The following is a 22063-nucleotide window of genomic DNA, read 5'->3' as shown; positions in this document are numbered from 1 at the left end:
ACACCTTGGCCAAGATTTATGGTTCAATTTTGGAGCATGAGCTTAGTAGATGGTCCAAGGAGCAGAGACTCAGAGCACCGGGGCAGGCAGGCTTCAGGAGAGGGCACTCCACACTAGATCATATCTTTACAATACAGGGGATCATTGAGGAGGGGAGAGCTCACGGGCATCAGATATACTGCTGCTTTGTGGATTTCTGCAAAGCTTTTGATACCGTCCCACGGGCCAGACTGATGAGGAGACTGCAAGATATGGGAGAGTGCTAGCAGAGATGCTTTGGGGGATCATTACACTCTATGAGTCAGTCACAGGCAGAGTAGGGCTCCAGGAGGTGACTCAGAGATCACACACAGCACTATCAGGGTGTTCTTGTCTCCTACTCTATTTGGTCTATACATTGATGAGATCTACATAGACACACAGGGAGGACCAGGAGCACATTTGGCAGGAGTCCTGATACCGATCCTCTTGGTATGTAGATGATATTGTTCTTATTTCTGATTCACGAGAGGGACTGCAAAGGCATTTGGATGCATTACGGGCCTTTTTTGAGGACCGGGACCTCACTGTGAACCTTGGAAAGACCAAGGTCATGATCTTTAACACCTCCTCACAATGGATAAGTAGATCTGCAGTACAGTTTACATACAGTGGAGAGCCTGTGGAGTATGTATACCTTGGGATCATTTTTGCTGGACCTCAGTTCTCGATGCGGAAGGCGGCCAAAGCTAGATTGATGAGGGGATATGCAGCCCTTGGCTCGCTAGAGAGGCAATGTTCGCAGATACAGTTTCAGAAGCTGAGGACGAAGCTTTGGCTATTTGATACTCTAGTTACACCTGCACTACTGTATGGTGCCCCCATCTGGGGTCCTAGCTTATACCACAGGAGGAGACAGAGGAGAGAGCCGGCCGAGACAGATACAGAGGAGGTATATGATGGGTGGAAGCCGATGGAGAGGCCCCTAGTGGCGATGATCTCACACATGATTAGGAGTAAGCCATCAGTGCCACATGAGATTGTGTGGGCAGAGATGGGGGCTGCACCGATAGTGACGGAGGCTCTATTCTAGACAGTGACATACTGGCATAGGCTATGGGAGCTTCCACTTGATAGATACCCGCGGCTAGCCCTGGAGTCCTCGATACAGTTGACACTTGAGGGAGATACAGGGTGCTGGTATGCACAAGTAGGCACTTGGTTTGGCATGCACAGTATGCAAATGGAGGCACTCCCCACGTTCCAATACAGCATAGAGGCCCCATCATTTGCTCTTAGCCGCACAGAGCGGAACAGGGTTATCAGGAAGGACATTGTCAGACTGGATACTCAGAGGACATGGAGTTCACCTAGTCATCCACTGGGGACGAAGATGGCCTTCTACAGAGATCGTCTCCTATGCCTGACAGAGGATGGGTTCATCATCTGTCCACGCTACATGGACACACCTATCCTTTGGAATGAGATGTGCGATCAGCCAGATCCGCACCTCGTCCCACCAGCTAAGAGTGGAGACTGCCAGATATGGGCCTAGGGCGGCCGCACCAGAGGACAGGATATGCCAGCTCTGTCACATAGAGCCCGAGACAAAGGATCATTACATATGCCAGTGCCCTGTATACTATGAGATTCGGGGGAGGTTCCATTGCCTCTTTCAAGCTGGGTTCGGACCACTTTCCAGGATCATGGACTTCCCAGATCAGAGATGCCTAGGACTTTTTCTTCTAGAGCTCCGTAGACACAGGGAGTCCTTAGTGAGATCCAGATCAGCTGTACTTGCTCAAGGACGAGCTCTCACGGACTTCTTCCATACAAGCACTCCGAGGGCCGATCCACCCATCATACCCAGACCATAGGCTAGTGCAGGAGCTCGGCCGAGAGGTGTGACACTCGACAGAGCCACTGAGTTATGCAGAGCTCGACGCCCCAGACCCCATGGCCCTCGCCCACGGCCACGCCACCACAAGAGGATCCGGGCCATCATCTCCCATCATCGCAGGACCTTCTCGCACCAGCTCTATTTTACCACCTTGAGCACCATGTCACAGCGGCCCATGAGGGATGTATTAGGGTGATATGAGAGCTCTCTGCCATGATCTTAGATCAGATTTTTTAGTTCTAGATTTTTGTTATCTTTCTTTATTACTATTTTGTACCCAGGATGATGTACCTCATGGATATGATGTAACCTTTTGGTCTCATAGGTCATTTTGGCCTTTTGAAGACGTTACTACAACTTTCTTTCTTCTTTCTTTCTCTTATTGGCGGAAGAACAGAGTTGTATTATTTTTTGTCTCATAGGCCGACTTTGGCCTCTCGTAGACGTTAATATATCTTTCTTTCTTTCTTTCTCTCTCGCGTACACCCGAAAGGAGAGAAGCATCTCTCTCGTATCGGCGGAAGGAGAAAGAGACACACAACAGCAGTTGAAGAAGGAAGCTTTTTGAAGAGCCGTCAATACAAGTCAAAGAAGAGGCTTTCTCTCTCGCTTTCGAGGCGGCCTTTTCTCGATATTTCTCTACAGCCCGCACACAGCAACGGGACGAGAGCGGTGTCTATAGCAAGGCCGCTAGACAACATACTGCCGACGTGAGCAAGACGAGCTGGTTTTGGTCAGGTACTAGTCTTCATCTTGCATTCGAATTTGATTTGTTACCATGACCTCAGAAGATTTCGAGCACCCCGAGGGTCAGCAGCATGGTGGTCATCCAGCTTTGGACATCAATATGGTTGATCTAGATGCGGGTGATCATGGATTTGTGGATTTACATGCATATACTTTATTAGAATCACGCACACAGCGTATTGAGCAAAGTTTACTTGTTCTTTCTCAAAGTTTACAGACCATGCAAGAGACTCTTCGGCAGTTGGTCGCTAGTTCAGGGTTTCAGAGTGTCCCGGTTGATACTCCAAGGGCATCTACTCCTACGAGGTCAACTCAAGACACCAAAACACCTAGGAATCAGGAAGTGGTAGCTATGCTCACGAGCATGAAGCCTCCTGTGTTCCGCGGGGAAGAGAATGAGCATAATAAAGATGCATTGAACACTTTTTTACAAAAGTGGACGAACTTGCAACTTTTGAAGCATTCTCCTAATGCTGTTCGCGCGCTCGAGGCAAGTCTCACGCTTGAGGGCAAGGCCTACAAGTGGTGGATGAGGCTCGGCGAGAGCGATTGACCTACGACATGTGCTGCTTTTGAGGTACTTTTTTGGAAAGAATTCTTACCTGAGAACGAGAAGGACCACAATTGGGATGTGTAGGACAATTGTAAGATGGAAGGTCTTACGTTGACCCAATATATTTCTAAGTATCGCGAGATAATTCTCAAGCTCGAAGATTTGGATGATTTCCAAAAAGTACGAGGTTTTCTGCGTGGTTTAGATAATGAATATAAAACTAAGGTTAAAACTCAATATCGTAAAACTTTGAAAGAGGCCATAAAAAGTGCGTAGATCTTCGATGATAATATTGAGAAGAAACACACAGCCAAGACACCTTGGGTTGGAGCATCCGACTTCCATAGTTCTAAGAGGAACAAATGGAATGGAGCCAAACAAGGTAATGATGTGGTTAAGAAGGCCAAGGGGCCAAAGGGTCCCTTGTCACCACAAGATTATGAGCGAGCTAAAAAGGACAAATTGTGTTTTATTTGCATGGCTGTTGATCATGATAAACAGAATCGTCTAAAGAACCGTGGCAAAGATGTCGATAAGGGCAGTAATAAGGTAGTGCACACATTGCAAGTCTTGCCACTTGAAGCTTCTTAGAAGTTTTCTAAAGTTCAAGTATGCTATACCGATGCCACGCATGAGTGTTGTGTAACCTCTATGATATAGGTACCCTCTTTCGGACCTTATGATTTGGTTCCGATGCATAGACACATCAACGGACGAAGACTTCGTGTCATGATTGATGATGGGGCTACACATAACTTTCTGAAATATCATTTGGTTAAACAATTAAAATTACCACAAAGTCCTAGTGATCATAAATACATGGTATCTCTTGCTAATGGGCACCGTGTACCTTGCATTTGATAAAAAAAGCTCATGAACTAGCGGTAATGGATGCTTCTTCTTTATCGTGATTGCGTTCAAACTGTGATAGTCCACGCATAGACCCATCTTTCTTCTTCACCAATAAAATTGGTGACGTCCAAGGTGAATTGCTCGGCCTAATGAAGCCCGTGGCGAGGTGGTCAACAAGCTGACGCTCTACCTCACTGGCTTCACTAGCACTAAGCCTATACGGAGGCTTGCAGACTGGTTTTGCATACTTGAGCACTTCAATGGCATGCTGGACATTGCGCTCAGGGGGCAGACGAGACGGCAAGTCGCTTGGAAAGACATCATAAAATTCATGTAAAAGACTTTGTAAAGAATTAGAAACTTGTTGAGTGAGCTTACGAAAGTTTTTAGCTTGTTCATTATTATGCATAGCACTAACATGTTGTTCACATATGACATAATTGAGAGATTCAATATTGAAACAGGAATTAAAATCACCACCACTAGCATCATCATGAGACAAAACTGAGGGAGAGATGTAACACAAAAAGAGATTTTCTATTTCATGAGCATGTACAAAGCGGTCTACCTTAGCAGAACAAATGAGTGGAGATGGGGGCACATCACGGTCACCTTGCAAACGAACTTGTTTACCATTGACCTCAAAATCAAAAGTATTATCTAAATAACTCCGAGAAAGAGATGGTCCTAAATGAAACGACCATTTACGACCCAAAATAACATGAGCTCTCGTAATATGCATAACCTGAAAATCTAAGTGCATTTCATGTCCCTGAATACTAAGTGATACTTGCTTACCACCACGTTCCATACATGCTTATCATACTTAAGCAAGATTGACTTAAGGTCAGGCTATCATCAAGTTCGCATCCGCATGGAGGATGTGCCTAAGACAGCTTTTCGTACTAGATTTGGACATTATGAGTTTTTAGTTATGCCGTTCAGTCTAATTAATGCTCCAGCTACCTTTATGATGCTTATGGATAGCGTCTTACGCCCACATCTTGGTCGATTCGTTGTACTATTTCTTGATGATATTTTGATCTTTAGTCGTATATCGAGAAAGAGCATTTGCAACATTTAAGATTAGTGTTCGAATTGCTAAGGCAAAACGCATTTTATGCTAAAGAGAGCAAGTGTGAGTTTTTTGCCTCAAAGATCCATTATTTGGGTCACATAATCTCAGCCTAGGGAATTCAGATGGATCCTACGAAAGTAGAGGCAATCCTTAAGTGGCCTCATCTAACCACTTTGGAGGAATTACAGATATTCCTTGGTTGGCAAGGTTCTATCGTAAATTCATCCGAGATTATGTTAAGTTAGTGGTTCCTATGACGGACCAATTAAAGGCTAAGGGTCACAACTTTATTTGGGGTGCTGACCAACAACAAAGTTTTGATCGCCTTAAGGTTGCACAGCTACCGCACCTGTATTGACAATAGTAGATTCTAATCAACCGTTTGTGGTTGAGACGGATGCTAGTGACCATGCAGTTGGCGCTATGCCTTTTCAAGGAGAAAGACCGGTAGCTTGTGAGAGCAAGAAGTTGGATAGAGCTCAGCGGAATTATTCTACATATGAGCGTGAGCTTTATGCCATCATTTATGCTCTAGGAAAGTGGAGAGATTATCTCTACGGTGCTAAGTTTGAGATTGTCTTTGATCATGAGAGCATCAAATGGTTCACAACTCAAGTCAACTCGTTGAGTTTCACGGAGTTGAAAAGTGAATTTTTAGATTCACTTAAAGGCAAGTGCGAACATGATCAATCATATGCAAAGGTGTGGAAAGTTGTTACACGCAAGGATCCCTCCCACTCCACAGTAACAAGTGCAGATGATAGTTCCACACCTAGCTCCTCTCTTTCTAGGGACGAGCTTAATCGTTGGAAGCATTTTTCCATCGATAATGGGTACTTGTTACACAAAGAAAGAGTGTGTACCCTCGGACTCCAACACTAGGAGCCAAATACTTTGAGTGTCATGATAGTCCTAGTGTAGGTCATCTTGGAATTAGGAAGACATATGCCTTAGTGAGAAGGCAATTCTATTGGCTTGGACTTCACAGGGACGTCCAAGAATATATTTTGCATTGTCAATAATGCCAGGTCAATAAGGCTTAGCGACTTAAGATAGGCGGGCTATTACAACCATTAGAGATCCCTGATGATAAGTGGGAAAGCATCTCTATGGATTTTATTGTCCGTGTACCTACAACTAGCAGAGGCCATGATGCCATTTGGGTTGTAGTGGACAGGTTGACCAAGATGTGTCAGTTTATTCCGGCCAGAGTTAGCTCATCTTTTCATTGACAATATCTATCGACATTATAGGCTGCCAGCCAATATAGTCAGTGATAGAGACCAAAAGTTTAATAGTCACTTCTGGTGAGCAATGTTCAAAAGGTTGGACACAATGCTCAGCATGAGCACTGCTAACCATCCCCAGAGTGATGGTCAGACAAAAAGTACTCGAGGATATGCTAAGAGCATATGTGAGTAAATGGCAAATGAATTGGGAAGATTACTTACCAATTTTAGAATTTGCCTTCAATAGTGTGAAGCATGTCGCTGCAGGCTTTAGTCCTTTCATGCTTATGTATGGGTTTCAACCCCGATCTCCAGAAGCTGGAGAGTTAGCTACTAAAAGAATTCAAAAAGTGAAAGATTTTCTGCAAGATCATAACGATATGCTGAAGATCGCCAAGGAAAATGTTAAACGGGCCCAAGATCGTTACAAGCGTTATGCGTAGGAAGACCGCAGAGTGGTTACATTTGAACAAGGTGACCAAGTATTTCTCAAGGTTCCCCCCAAAGTTCGGAAACTTTGAAGACGGGAAAAGTGCCAAAGTTATCGCCGAGGTATTGTGGACCTTTCACAATACTTAAGCGTGTAGGTGAAGTTGCCTACAAGTTAGCTCTACCAGAACATTCCAAGGTTCACCCAGTTTTTCATGTTAGTCGTCTACGGAAACGACTAGGCGAAGATGCCAATGTGGTGGATACAGGTGTTCTTGTAGATTTAATTGAGCCTTTGGTGTTAACACACGAGCCAGAGCGCATCTTGGATTATCAAGAGAAGTGAACTCGTCACAGAATTAGACAACAGTGTCTAGTTAAGTGGAAGGATAGACCGGAAGAAGGTTCAACTTGGGAGGACATCAGTACTCTCAAGACCCGATATCCTATCTTTGTTTTCGAGGACGAAAACTCTTCCAAAAGGGGGGAGTAGTGTCAAGACACGGGTAGGACTAGGGGGAGTCGGACGGTTCAGGGGAGTCCGGACATTTGTGGATGGCTAGGCCTATTTTAGCCGGCTCGGGTTCCTATATCCGGTGATCGGGTGGAGAGTTGCCCTATTCTCTTCTAGCAAGTTTCATGGAGGTCTCTATGGCTGTATCCGGCGGTCGGGTGGAGAGTTGCCTTATTCTCTCCTAGCAAGTTTCATGGAGGTCTCTATGGCTGCTCTCACAATGACCAAATGTACCCAATGTAATTAGCAAACCCAATGCCACGGGGACGGGACATGAATACAATGGCAAACGACCACCCATGAAATGTTATCATTGCGCAGGACCTCACCGAGTGGCTAAGTGTCCAATCAAGAAAGGGATGGCAAGTACCTTTGTAGGTGCTTCCGCATTAACCCCTTTGTGTTTGGTGTGGGATAGACCATATGTATAAAGATTGTCCACTAAGACCTGGAAGCTAATCCCAACACCAACATTAACCTGCTTAGTGTAAGAGACGGCTTCATTCACACGGTCCCTCTCAATGCCATAACGAGAATGCAAAACAGACAGAGGGCCACAACTCATGCTGCAACCGAGACGTCAACCTCGCGAGACTAGGGACAAGCAAAGGTCTTATCTTCAAAGAATGTCCCTAAAACAAGCACGAGCATCTAGACAATCGAGAAAGGAAACCACAAAAATCGGCAAGGGAGATAGCCGGGTAGTTATCAAGAGTGGTTCGGAAGATGGCACCACTAACCAGCTCCCTAAAAAGCTTGCCGAATATCCTAAAGGGGTAGGCATGCAAGAATCCATAGAGCTAGACAACTCTAATGAGTCAGAGGAAGACGAGCTTGTTAAACCCCACAAGATCACTGGCACCCCCACAGTTCGAGTACATAAGCTCAGACAATACTTTGAAGGCGATGACCTCAATGCAGCATTGCCGATAACCTTCGATGGCCTCCACGTCACAACAATCCTGGACCGGGGAGTAGGAGTGAGCATTGTTACCAAACAATGCTGGGAAAAATGGGGAGCACCCGCCATGGATGACACAACATTACTAGTCAAACTCATTGATGGAGCCACTATTAGACCCGTTGGTCTATTGAAGGATTTGAAAATAAAGATCCTCGGAACTACCTTCCGCCACACCTTTGTGGTGATGAACTTTGGACGTCAGCCAGTTTCATATGAGTGCATCCTTGGGCGGCCATTCATGAGGGAAACCAAAATGATCCACGATTGGGATACCCACCACAACTACATTCGAAGGAAAGATCAAACAGTGAAGATCAACCTACGCACGTGAAAGGTACATCCCATGAGTGACAGACCCTTCGCAAAGGACTCAGTAAACGACAACCAGATCCATTGTAGTCCATCTGTGTCAAACATACCACAAGACACTAAATGATGAAAAGGATAGTGAGGAATGTACACCTCTTCCAGAGCCAGAAGACTCTGAGAATTGGATGCATATCCTCGCTACCCTGGACATACTTCCTAAACGCATGGGAACCAGGTTTGCCACGGCAGACGGGCAGGAGATCACATCTCTATACATGCTTAGTACTGCATACTTACCTAATGTCGCCACTCAGGAACTTGAACAAGCCATTAAAGCGGAACCATCAAGGGAAACATGCTCACACAGAACTCGCAAGCTTGATGGAGTCCTTGGGCCAGAACGCTATGTCTTCCTTGACAATTCACACACCCACTGGCTAAAATATGTTGGGGCAGTTGAAGCGCATGACCACTTCAACAAAATATGGCAAAAGGAGTTCACAAATAGCTCCCTTCTGGTCCACATGACCACCCCAAAGCCAACGGAACCCATTGATCCCCAACCTGAACCCGAAAAGCTTTGCCGCTCTGCACGCAAGGCATGCAATAAGAAGCTAGCGCTGGTAGAAAAAGAGGCCAAAAAACCAAGAGAAGAAGAAAGCACTACAACAGAAGAGACCAAACAAGTACCCAGACATTTCAAGACCTTTTAGATGGCCGACAGATTTGTGCAATATGACTTGGCCCAAAGCTCCCACAACGGGCAACCAGGGACCTCATATGATGATCCAGCCAAGGTAAAAGAAATTAACCTGGCAAGCCCGAGCAAAGACCCGAGGCCAGTATACACTGGAGACGATCTTTCTACAGAGGAAGAGACTGAGCTCATTGCTCTACTCAGAATTCCAGGATTGCTTCGCCTGGAAGTACACGGATATAAAAGGTGTACCTCCCGAAGTAGTCAAGCACAACATTCCAATGGTCGATGGAGCAAGACCGATCAAACAAAGGGCTTATCCTATGAATCCGAAGTATTCTAAGATGGTCCGGAAAGAAATCGATAGACTTATTGACGCCGGGTTCATCTACGAAATAGAGCACGCAAAATGGGTATCACCCATCGTGATAGTGCCCAAAAAGAATGGGAAGGTAAGAGTGTGTGTGGACCTCAAAAAGGTCAATGCCGCCACCATACGAGATCATTATCCCTTACCCTTCACTGAGCATGTGCTAGAACGAGTCGCAAGAAAGGAAGCCTACAACTTCCTTGATGTACGGGTGTACCTCCCGAAGTAGTCAAGCATACCATTCCAATGGTGGATGGAGCAAGACCGATCAAACAAAGGGCTTATCCTATGAATCTGAAGTATTCCAAGATGGTCTGGAAAGAAATCGATAGACTTATTGACGCCGGGTTCATCTACGAAATAGAGCACACAGAATGGGTATCACCCATCGTGATAATGCCCAAAAAGAATGGGAAGGTAAGAGTGTGCGTGGACCTCAGAAAGGCCAATGCCGCCACCATACGAGATCATTATCCCTTACCCCTCATTGAACATGTGCTAGAACGTGTCACAGGAAAGGAAGCCTACAACTTTCTTGATGGATTCTCCGGCTACAACCAAGTGTTGATCGATCCCAAGGATCAACACAAAACATCCTTCGCCACAGAATGGGGCACTTACGCATACCATGTCATGCCCTTCGGTCTAACCAATACCCCGGCACCTTCCAACGACTAATGTGCACGGCCTATAAGGAATATCTTCGGAAATTCCTTGAGGTCTTTATAGATAACCTTTGTGTCAACTCCTCGTGGAAGGCATACCGTATCACATTTCATTGAACCCACTCAAATGCCAATTTTGGGTTAGACAAGGAGTTATCTTGGGACACATTGTCACCTGATAGAGAATCTTCACAGATGATAGCAAGGTGCGGCTTATCCTTGAGCTACCCCCACCCACCAATTTTAAGGGAGTCCAGCGTTTCATGGGACATGTTGGCTATTATCGACGATTCATTTTTATGTATGCTGATATAGCTCGATCTCTTTATGGACTCTTGATCCTTTTCAAGTGGACGGAGGAATGCCAATAGGCTTATACCACTCTCAAGAAAGCCTTGGCTAGTGCTCCTATTCTCAGGTCCCCCAACTGGGACATTATCTTTCATGTCCACGTTGATGTCTCCACTTTTGCTGTTGGATGTGTGCTAACTCAACCCGGTGAACACAAGATGGATTTTCCCATCAGCTTTGCCAACCGCCAACTGAACGAGGGCGAGAGGAATTATACCACGACTGAAAGAGAAGGGTTGGTAATGGTTTATATTGTTAAGAAGTTTCACCATTATCTTCTAGCGACCAAATTCATCTTCTTTGTAGACCATCAAGCTCTTCTATACATGGTAAATAAGCCCTGTAGAACAGGAAGGATCACAAGGTGGCTACTTATCTTGCTTGAGTTTGACTTCACTGTCACACTGAGGAAGGGCTCACAGCATGTCTTGGCAGACCACATGTCAAGAATCCCCAACAGTTAGCCGTCACTGGGAGTTGATGATGATTTACCAGATACCGCTCTATTCCAATTATGTCTAATTCCTGAGTGGGACGAGGAGGTAGCACTAACTAATGGCTTACCAGTGGACCCCCTTCTAAACAAGGACCATACCCGATGCCTAATTAAACAGGCGACCCCCTACCAACTTATTGCACGCCAACTTTACAGGCAGGGGAAAGACAAGATTCTAAGATGTTGTGTCCGTGAAGACGAATATGTCTTCCTTCTAGAACAGGCTCACTCTGCCTGTGCTGGGGGACACTTTGCAACAGAAATCACTGCACGCAAAGTCCTCACAGCCGGGTTATGGTGGTCCACCTTAAAGGCTGATGCACCAAAATACGTCAAGTGGTGCGATGAATGCCAACATACGGCAATTCCCTATTTTAAGGACAACATGCCCCTAAACCCTGTTGTGTTCTTGCAACCATTTGAAAAGTGGGGCATTGATTTCAGTGGGCCTATTAGTCCCGCAGCCAGATACACTCAAGCCCGATATATAGTCGCTGCCACGAACTATTGCACCAAATGGGTCGACTACCCATAAAGCTGATGCGCGATCGACTGCAAAATTCCTATACGAGTCAGTCATCACATGCTTCGGTTGCACCCTTGAGCTTGTGAGCAACAATGGAGCGCACTTCATTAATGAGGTAATCCAATTCCTCTCACAAGAATTCCTTGTCACTCATAGAAAGTCCTCCCCATATTACGTCCAAGCGAATGGCCAAGCTGAAAGCCCTAATAAAGTTGTGTATGCCATTCGCACCAAAACTATTGAGGCCAGTCGCAACAATTAGGAACAAAAGTTACCGGCAGTACTCTGGGCCTATAGAACCTCCTACAAGACAACTACCAATGCTACACCCTTCAGTTTGACCTATGGTACTGAAGCGGTTATGCCAATGGAGTTCTTGGTCCCAAGCTTACGTATTGATGTAGAAGATAAACTCACAGGGAATGCCTTAGGCTGTCACCTTTTCGAGCTTGAAAAGCTTGATGAAACACGCCTTCTAGCTGTATATAGCATGATTGTCGAGAAGCTAAGGCGTAAACAATGATTCAACGACCAACTAAAAGACAAGAAAATGAACGAGGGCAACATGGTCCTCCTATTCAGCACAAAAACACACAAAAAGAAACTCAAGCTCAGAGACTTAGGACCCTAGTCACTGAGATAACCCTACAAGGTTCCATGCGCATAGAGACACTTAACAGTGTCGAAATGGTGGGATATTTCAACGGTAGTAAGTTGAAACGTTACTACAGCCCACTAACCGAAACTACCCTAAGGGCCATTCACGAGCAAAAAACAAAGAAAAAAGAACTATGAAGAAATGAAACAAGCTGGCCAACAAGAGGCTAAAGTGAGGCAAGCCAAGCTTCGGCAGAAACATATCATGGTCAACATGGCCCAAGTGGTCGACCTCGAAGAAGAAGACTGGGAGGTGAAGCCTGCTCACTTATGGTTAGGAATGACCACCCCGATAAGCTTCGCCCAAAAATTGGCTCTTGTAGACACGTGGGCTAATTACATTTGATGTCTCATGAAACATGGCTTTCCCTCGGGGACCCCCCATTGAAGGATACTCCTTCCACGGTCACAATAGTGGCATCTCAAGAAGTTCACTGCTTAGGCACAGTCACACTTTTGTTCCACATTGAAAATAATCCCTTGGAAGGGATGTTTTATGTGATGCCTGTAGGAACAATGCGCGAAGACATACTCCTCGAAAGGGTTGGATGGGACACAACAGGTGCAACATCGATTGGGATGCAAGGACAACTACCCTACAGCTGGCCTCCAGCCAAGTTACTGTCCTCATGACCGATGAAGAACATGTACCTGCTGCTCCCCCATGCCAAGAAGTCCCCACTCCGCCCAACACCATCATTCCATCCTCACATCCACACAAATCTATCCCACTCAAAAAGAGGCCGCTCATCACTCAAAACACCCACTGCCTCTCATATCGTCCCCACTACCCCACTCGGCAGCAGCCCACTCCCATATCTCAAAAGCCACCTTTAGAACTTACTCAGTTCGGTCTTAACCCTAATTTAATTCAGACCCTGAAATAGCACACAATTCTTTGAAATGATCCTCAACTACCTAAAATAGCCTCTGGATGCTCCCTCTTCCTTAGCAATTCAAATGGAAGGGTCATCTCAATCTTGGCCCTATCTTCCCTCATCCCCCTCAACCCCCCACCCCCCTTCTGGATGCTCCCTCTTCCTTAGAGATTTCCCTCCTCCCCCCCTCAACATAAAATAAAATAAAAAATAAAAAAATCTCTTTTACTTTACTCCTAACCTTAATCACTGGTGGCACTTAAGAGACAGACAATGGGTTTGAATGGCAGAGGCAATTGTAAGACGTCAATTCTCAAGTGTGGTACAGGTGGCCTCCTTGTATGTGGTTCCCCATACCCCCTGCAGACCACTGCATGTAGCAATTGAATCTTGATACAGGTTGGGAGATTATTGGGAGCCTGACAGCTTGGCAGATTGGGAGGTCCTGATGCATTAAGGCCAATGAGGACACCATACCTTTCACTTTCACTCCCTTTTGCTCATCTGGACACATATAATGCATACTCTAGCTGCCACCACATGGGATAGGAAAAGGGCGCAAATGGTTTGCCTGTCAAACTAGCTTTTGACATAAGGATGTGAATTACATCAAGCCTTCGTCAGCTGGGACAATACCTGTGAAGCCTCCAAGGGAAGCCCTCAAGGGGGGGAAGCCTTTCAAGGCTCAAACATTACATCACTACAATCGTGGGGTTGAGAAATGTCTTTGTAGCCTTATCAGAAAAAGCGCCCGTTGCTATGCCTCTCGATAGTCTCTGTCAACAGTGGATAGCACTCTATTCAACAGTGGGTTCTTTTTTTTTTTTTGGGGGGGGGGAGGGGGGCGCGGGGGGGTTGTTGTTTTACAATAAAATACATAAGATAGCAGTTGAGTTCAACATAAGGGATTTTATAAATGTGTATTTCAACAACAATTTGTAGAATTTATATACACGAGGACTATTTCCATGGGATTTTAGAAAAAAGTTGACATCCATTTCTACTGTGCTCAAAAAGTAGTATACCTGCACAACCTGCCCTTCAGATACAGCACCAGAGAGCCCCTTCATATTTTTGATGCATTTTGTGTCTTTCACCTTTGATGGGAACTGATTTTCAGGTTCAAGTACTTCTGATTGCTCTTGAAATGAGAAAACTGATTCTCTATCCAATTTGCGCCTCTTGACACGGTGAGTTTCAAGTAATCCTCCATCATCAGATCTTGGATTACAAACACTGCTGACCGACCATACATCATTACATGATTCACTCACAGTATCGTCCAACATACTGGCCACACCCAGCTTCTCACCAACTTTTCTTGTTGGACCCTCAGCAAAGGTATGGCTCAAATTATCAGCCTCTGATGTGAATTTTCCTTCAAATTGTGCACATGCATTTACATCAGGGGTGCCAACTTGTGTTGAATGCTTTGAGCAAAATGCACGAAGAAGAATCTAAACACAAAAACAAAAGCACTTCAAAACCCAAAATCAAGATCACAAAGCTTTAGCAAAAGGCTTCCGAAACAACACAAAACAAAGCCCACCACAAAGCCCTTGAGAATATCACTTCCATGGAAACCGACTTACCACATCACTACCCTCTCTGCTGGAGACCTCCATATGAAATTTAGATTTCCTTGCACAAAGAGGGTGGAATGTTGTTTTGCACATGCCTGGAAGGGGAAAAGTAGGAAAGCCAGCTCATTGTGACAGGAGACAAACAAATTAAAATAGAAAATCAGCTCATTATGAGGGGAAACAAATCATTTAAAATAGAAAAGAACAAGGACAAATTTTACAAGAAACGTGTTGTGGATCGCAAGAAAGAGGAGAGCCCTAATGAGAGGCTGACGTGAGGACAGGAGAAGTGTGCTTGGCTGACACGAATTTAAGAATGTGGTAAGTTTGAATTTCCAGAAAAGGAGTGCAAGACTTGATGGTGTCATGGCCCCATGGCGGGGCACGGATACAAGGGAGCAGGTCAATTCTCAGGGAGTTGCAAGGATATCATTCCCATAAGTTGCATGAATTGCAATGATGTCTTGCAATTCACCTCATAATAACAATTGATAAATGCTTCAAGAGATTCCTGTGACTTTGAACCAATGTATACAAGTTTCAATGTGTGCAGCCTCATCAAGCTTTTTTTAAAGAAGCAAACAGAAAAAATGAGGTTACCATGGCTGCACTGGACACACGCCCCGTATTTTTGCTTGCAGATACTGCACATAAGCTTCCAGCTCTCCTCTCTAACTCCTTTCACATTCATTATCGGCTCCATACACTGAACATCCCCAATAATGGTCTCTGGAATCCACAGACAACAAAACAAATGTCCAAAGGATTCTTTCAATGGAGCTTTGTACATACTTTGGTTTGCTACAACCAACTTTACAGCCCCACCTTTTACAGGACACAAGACACAGTGTGGCAACTCACTCCGTAGAGCATCCTCAAGCATATGATTCCTATGACACCAAGAGCACAACCATTGGCCGTCAGGAAAAACGTTAATGCCATAACAACCCTGGTGAACCGCAACCTTACATGTTTCACAATGTAGAATCCGGTTTTGTTCAGTGCTATCACCTCCGTAGCATACATGGCAAAGCTCTTCCTCGCCACTTTTAGGAGGGGATATTACTGTAGTGATTACCTCCAAGGCTGAAACCATAAGTTTCTCTCTCTTACTGATAGGGCTTGCTCCCCGCTTCACACCTGACACTGTGTTGTGTTTATGCATCTCAAAAGCTTCTAAACCAGCTTTTGCATCCTCATCAAAGTAGTGTTCTTTTTGAAGGGGAACAATCAATCGTTCATCCAAATTTGAAACCTCCTTCACTTTGTTTGCACTATCTAGTAAGCCCTTGTAGACAGAACCAACTGGTGGCATCTGGAATACAGGATCCAAAGCATTTTTGTAATTTAATCTAGACAATTCTGTTTTAAGTAGAAAGAGTTCAATGTCATCTTGTGTAAGCTCTCGAAAATAATCTTCCATCTGCAGCCAAAACTGACCCACACCAGAATCCTCATTAGAATGTCTACGCCTATTTTCGCCTGCTCTTGGTACATTAGCCAAACCATTCATGTCTTGACTGGAATGCTTTTTTCCATGTGTCAACTTTACGGCAAGTACTTTTAAAGCCTGTGAAAATGCGTCCCTATCCCTTCGATCTTGCTCAAAGACCCTCTGTGTTCCACGAGGACCCTTTGACATGGAGCCAAGGTTTGAATTTGCAATGAGAACCATTCCCATCTCTGTGGCATCTATACCCTTACACATCATCTTTCGCCTGGTTCAAACTTTGTAAGTTTGCTAGCAGTTGACACACAGAGCTCTGCCCCTTGTCAAAGTAGCGATTACACTGCCCTTCATAAGCTGAGACCGAAACCCAGTGCGTTACATTACAAGAAAGAAAACTCACACCATCCTGCAAAACAGTTAGATAATGCATCAAAAGCAGTTCTGTGCATTGAATTCAAGATTAAACATTGAGATCAACTTTTTAACAGAGCATGCACATGTTGTATGATGACCCATGGGACTACACATGTTGTAACCGTATTTTTTTCCCAACCTAATTTGTGCTACCTTCCTCTATTCGTAGCCCTATCTTTTCCTATTTCACCCGTTTTTGCTGCCTTTTGACATTTTCTTGCTGGCCCATTTTGTTTGCTCAGCTCTCCACACAGCCTCTTTTTGCCTCCATTTGCAGTGTGTTCGTTCTTTTGACATTTTCTTGCTGGCCCATTTTGTTTGTTCAACCCTCCACACCCATTTACAGTGTGTTCGATCTTCATTGCTAGCCCTCCACCTGCCTCTCTTGCTGCCGGTCAGCTCCTCCAGCCCCCTTGCTAGCCTTGCGTGTCAATTTCCTCCTCTTTCCTGCTGCCCATTCCTCTGCCTGCTGCCCATTTTTCCTACCATGTTTCTATTGCCACTTCCTTTCTTGCAAAACCCTAATTTTATTTTTCTATTATTTTGAAGTCTAATGAACAATTTGTTTCAATCTATTTTATTGTATTAGTTGAATATTTTGATTTTTAGCTTTTTCACTGCTCCCCCCTTGTTGTTCTTCTTCCTCATGATTTACTTCTTTCTGCCCATAGCCAGCCTTTCTTGCTTGCTCAAACTGGCCTTACTTTGTCTTTTCTCCTGGATAGTTTATTCTCGCCCATCCCATTTTTTTCTGCATCTGCGGTCTGCTGTACAGACTATTTACATTGATGGGTCAACGTTTTTACTCCATTTGGTATAAGGGATTCCTCCTCAGCTGAGACCATGTCCACCCCACTGGCCAGGAAAGTTTTCAAAACCAATAAGGATAGAAATTAAAAATGATGCTGCAAACTCTCTCATTAGTGAGACCTCTCAATCCTACTCTCATCACATCCAAAAAGCAGAGATTTGCTTTTTAACAAGATTGACACGATATCTTATTGCACTTTAGCCATGCACACCTTCTTGGCAAAGGTTCTTTCATTAGTGAGACCTCTCAATCCTACTCTAATCACATCCAAAAAGCAGAGATTTGCTTTTTAACAAGATTTACACATGACATCTTATTGCACTTTACCCATGCACACCTTCTTGGCAAAGGTTCTTTCAACTTGACTTTCACTCTCCAATCATGCATATGGTGTATATGTGCAAAGCCATTGTTATCCAATCATGTATTCACCTTACAAAGTCAAAAAACACCAGGGAGCTAAATTTACACCAAAAACGATGATTGACAATACAAGAAAACAAAGGCCTAGCCCTGGTACTCCTCTCATCATGGGCTGCAGGACACTCTCACCATCATGGGCCTGCTCAATCTCGTGAACCCTCAGCCCCATGTTATTGCGGGTGGCACTGGCAGGGCACCATCACCCTCGTCCCTATCGACATCCGCACTCTTCTGCCTAGATCTCGACAAGAAAAAAACATGCGCATGGTACAAACATACTGCTCCTGCACCTTTTCCTTTGCTTGTTTGATTTCTGCTTTCCTTGCTTGCAATTTGTGGTGTAGCTGCTCAGGCAATGTCATGCAGCACTCTCTGCATCCGAGCAAAGATGGCCTTCATCCTGATTTCTTCTCAACAGAGGAAAACAAAATGTTTTCCTGGCCATTCTTTGATTCAAGGAGAAGATCAGTATGTTTTGCTCAATTCTGATGTTTGATTATCTTTAAATAATGGTGAGGTACATTTCAGCCTTGTACTTTGACGTTCGCATATCAATGAGTTAAATGCAGCCAGCAACGTATGTCCTTGCCAGTGGAAGAAGCCTTGGGAAATGTACTGGTACAATAGGCTTCAAAGGCCCCACATATGTTTGCTGATGAAAGAATCAAACGGAAACCCAAATCTTTCCAGAACTGCTACATCAAAACCATAATCAATGGTTTGTAATAAAGTGTTTTTAGGATGGATGTGCACATGGGATGGGCCTAGGCACATGGACATAGGATCATTTACATGTGGGATTAGGGCACATGGGCCTTGGGACTATAAAAGGCATGTGTTCTAGTACTATGATAGCTTTTGAACCTTTTGATATCTTTGGATTATCATTACACTTTACTTTTCATTTTCCTTAGTGTTAATCTCTCAAGATTTCCTTAATCCAAGATAATTAGGCTAATCCAAGACTAACTAAGATGTTACTTTCTTTCATACCCAAATCCCACATGCAGGGGAAACATCAAAAGCATGGTTTTCCATTTAAAAAAATTGGAAGACAATGAGATTAGGGCACTAAGACTTTAGCAAAGAGATTGTAAGCTAATTGGAGTATTGAGGGAGGGATTAAGTGGGAGAGACCAAGAGGGAGCTTGAGCCTCAGAGAAAATAAGTGAAAATCACTACAAGAGGGGGAGAGCATAGCCATGCAAGGTAGCCACGCAAGGATGAGAGAGAGTAGTGAGAGAGGGCATGCGCATGGTATGCGGCTATAGCCGCGTGCAATCACGCACCTATAGTCGTGCCCATATCCGGGCACTTCAGACCAACATCAATGTCGAAATAATGGAGGCACTTCAAGGGGTAGTAATCCATTGGGTGGCCCATGAGACAACAACAGCACCCAAGGACTTTGGGGTGGGAAAAAGGGAAAGGGGGAGGGGGGGGGGCCTGAGCCACGGTCAGGTATGAGGGGCGGAGGAAAGTGGAGGAAGGGGATGAGGGGCAAGCCTGAGCAGGTCGTCAGAGGAGTGGCAAGGGTCCCACCAGAGGAGTGCCTGACGAGAGGCCCAGGGAATCTGCTAGCAAAACTGGCTCGAGATTCGGTGATAAATGCTTGTAGCAATTCGCTCTATGAGCAGGATCCTCGGGGACTGGAAACTCGGGGGCTAGGCGCTCTCTACGATGGTGCATATGACGACGGCGAGCCCCACAATTGGAACCTGCTACCTGCACACATCAAGTGCCCACTGATGTTGGTGTGCATGGCAAGCGTCTCCCCTCCAAGGCAATGCCCGGGGGAGGGGGGAAGAGGGGGGGGTGGCTACTGACACTACGCACGGAGCGCTGGGGGGCTCTGGCGCTGACATCGCCCAGGGTGGCCCCCTAACCTCTGCAGCAGCAGCAAGGGCAAGCTCTTGCGAGGTAACCTATCTGTTGGGAGATGCAGCGCTGGCATGTCAAGCTTGAAACTTAAGCCTCTAAAGGAGGATGTTGCCATCCAACTGGGGGCTCACCGAGTGACACAAAAGGTTCTCTGGCGAGGCAAGCAACACGCAAATGGAGGGGATCCCCGTTGTTGGGGTAAAGGCACTATGCCCACCCTTATAGTGTGTACAAGCCCATAAGTTATAGTACATAGTACACTTAGTACTTTTAATGTACTAAGTGCACTATGTGTACTAGTGCAATATACATGTGTGATAGGGGAGTCACACACTCACACTTGGTGAGTTGACTTATCCCCACAACTCTCTCTCTCTCTCTCCCATGTTCTCTCTGAGTATGTCTCCCACACATGAATTACTCTAACCCTAATTCACCTTCTCCCACACAACTGGTATCAGAGCAAGAAGCGCCTCCCTCCCCTTTTCTGTATCAGATTTCTGTAAGGCGTGGAGTGAGTGAGTGAGGCCGATCTTGTGAGAAACGGAGACAGCACTTACTGCTGAGGCAGAATGAGGTAGTGGGCGCCCAATTTGCTTGCGCAGATGCTGTAGCGCTGCTACTCGGCGAAGGCGAGAACCTACCATAAGGCAGTGAAGTGCAGGCGAAGTCGACATACCATGGTGCGGTGAGCGTGGAGCGAAGAAGCAAGCGGGCGTCAATATAACAGGCCAGCCCAAGTCGCGTGTAGCGCCAGCGCTAGGCGAAGGCAGCGTGGCGACGTGTAGCGCTACTAGGTGGAGGCGGCGAAGGTTTTGTTGGTCGTCGGCTGGCTATTAGTAAATGCATATCTGATAAAAGTGTGGAGCTGGAAAAATGGTAGGCTATGGGAAGCAGCTGAGATAGACTCATCCCATAATGTCTCGCATAGGTCGATCCAGCATAGATAGGCTGAAGCACCGACGTGCCAATATCGCATGTATCCTCTGATAATGTCTCGATTGGGGCCGCGGCCCAGCGGATCGTGGACGCCGTGCACTAAATAGCTCTCGAGCTCTGTCCAGGGTGACTCCTCGAGGTGGCTGTGTGGGCCCAGTCGACTCGTGGTAGGAGAGAGAGAGAGAGAGAGAGAGAGAGAGAGAGAGAGCACAACTCAAATGATGCTCCTTGTATTAGAAGCACCCAAGTACATGCTTTTATAGGCATCAATCCTTATCTTTTGACGAAAACCAAATAAGGGTTGTTCACACCCAAAGAGAGTGTTAACACTCACTCACTCCGAGATACCCAACAATGCCAAGGTGGCTGCACCATTCTAAGCGCCATGGCAACGTGGTATCCTTAACAATTAATATTCTCGCTTATTTTCAATGGTTATTCCATACTTAAAATAGATTCATAACAAAACTAACTCCAAATAACTCTGGAATTAGTTACAACACGTGTGCATAAGATAGCAATACATATTGGAAGTAAAGTTGAAAGACATATGATGGAGCCAGATTGAGGATTGAAGACGGGCAACTCCCCCAAGATGGGAATTTATTTCTACTCAATCCAAGTACTTTAGGATTGAGTTCAGTTACAATCAACCTAAGAGTGAAGAAGAAGTAATCTTCACTCTCACAGACCATGCAAAAGTCTATGCTAATGAACATACAAAAACAAGCAAGTATGCAAATGCATTTTCTTACAATACGTAGATAGTGAGAAGCCCGAATGGGAGAGAGTGTAATCAACCTTCTTGTTGATGTAGAGCTGTACAATGGCTGCAACTTTGTACTTGATCCAAAGATGAAGAGAAAAGAGAGTTTATAAAGCTGAAATTGGAGTAATAAGAGAGTTGAAACCTCATTTACAAACTTGCTGCACTAATGGACAGCATGGAAAAAGGTGGAAGATGGAGTAGTTACATCATGTGGAAGCGTTGATGGAGAGATAGGAGTTGTACCCAAGTGGTGTGGGCTGCTTTAGGGTGAGTAGGGACTGATTTACAGCAAGGGAGTTGTATGTAGAATGAGAGGAAAAGGGTTGTATTTATAGGGAAAGAGAGCTTCAAGGCAAGAGGGAAAGTAAGGCTGAAAAAGACAAGTGTCCAGCCACATGTTAGAGGGTGGGACAAGTGGAGGGACACTTGGAAACTCACGTGACAAGTGTTGGGACACTTGTCCATTCTTCTAGAACACTTGGAGCTCAAGTGACAAGTGTTGGGACACTTGTCCATTCTAGAACTTTCTGTGGTGAGGTGTCAACTACCAAAAAAAAATAGAAACCTCCAAATTTAACAAGCACAGTTAGGATACAAAA

At 45.2% G+C, this 22063-nt stretch overlaps 1 protein-coding gene across 11 annotated transcripts in view; it reads right to left on the bottom strand.

Moving 5' to 3' along the window:
• LOC147623544 (uncharacterized) overlaps nucleotides 1-22063 on the bottom strand; it is a 101632-nt gene that overhangs the window by 46137 nt on the left and 33432 nt on the right. For 5 of the 11 annotated variants that reach the window (XM_086820072.1, XM_086820074.1, XM_086820077.1 and 2 more), the window contains exons 2-4: nucleotides 15378-16633; nucleotides 14787-14872; nucleotides 14220-14651 (exon numbers count right to left, since the gene is read on the bottom strand). In XM_086820072.1, coding sequence (XP_086676198.1) covers nucleotides 14220-14651; nucleotides 14787-14872; nucleotides 15378-16488 — 1629 coding nt within the window. In that variant the 5' untranslated portion in view covers nucleotides 16489-16633. Of the gene's footprint in view, nucleotides 1-14219; nucleotides 14652-14786; nucleotides 14873-15377; nucleotides 16634-22063 lie in introns of those variants that run through there. The other 6 variants (XM_086820075.1, XM_086820076.1, XM_086820082.1 and 3 more) reach the window with 5 other exon arrangements.

This window comes from Cibotium barometz, chromosome 26 (genome assembly GCF_041138505.1).
Source record: "Cibotium barometz isolate CiBa-2024 chromosome 26, ASM4113850v1, whole genome shotgun sequence".
In the NCBI taxonomy this organism is placed as follows: Eukaryota; Viridiplantae; Streptophyta; class Polypodiopsida; order Cyatheales; family Cibotiaceae; genus Cibotium; species Cibotium barometz.
The sequence above is the reverse complement of the archived record's forward strand: the minus strand, read 5'-3'. Positions and strand labels throughout refer to the sequence as shown.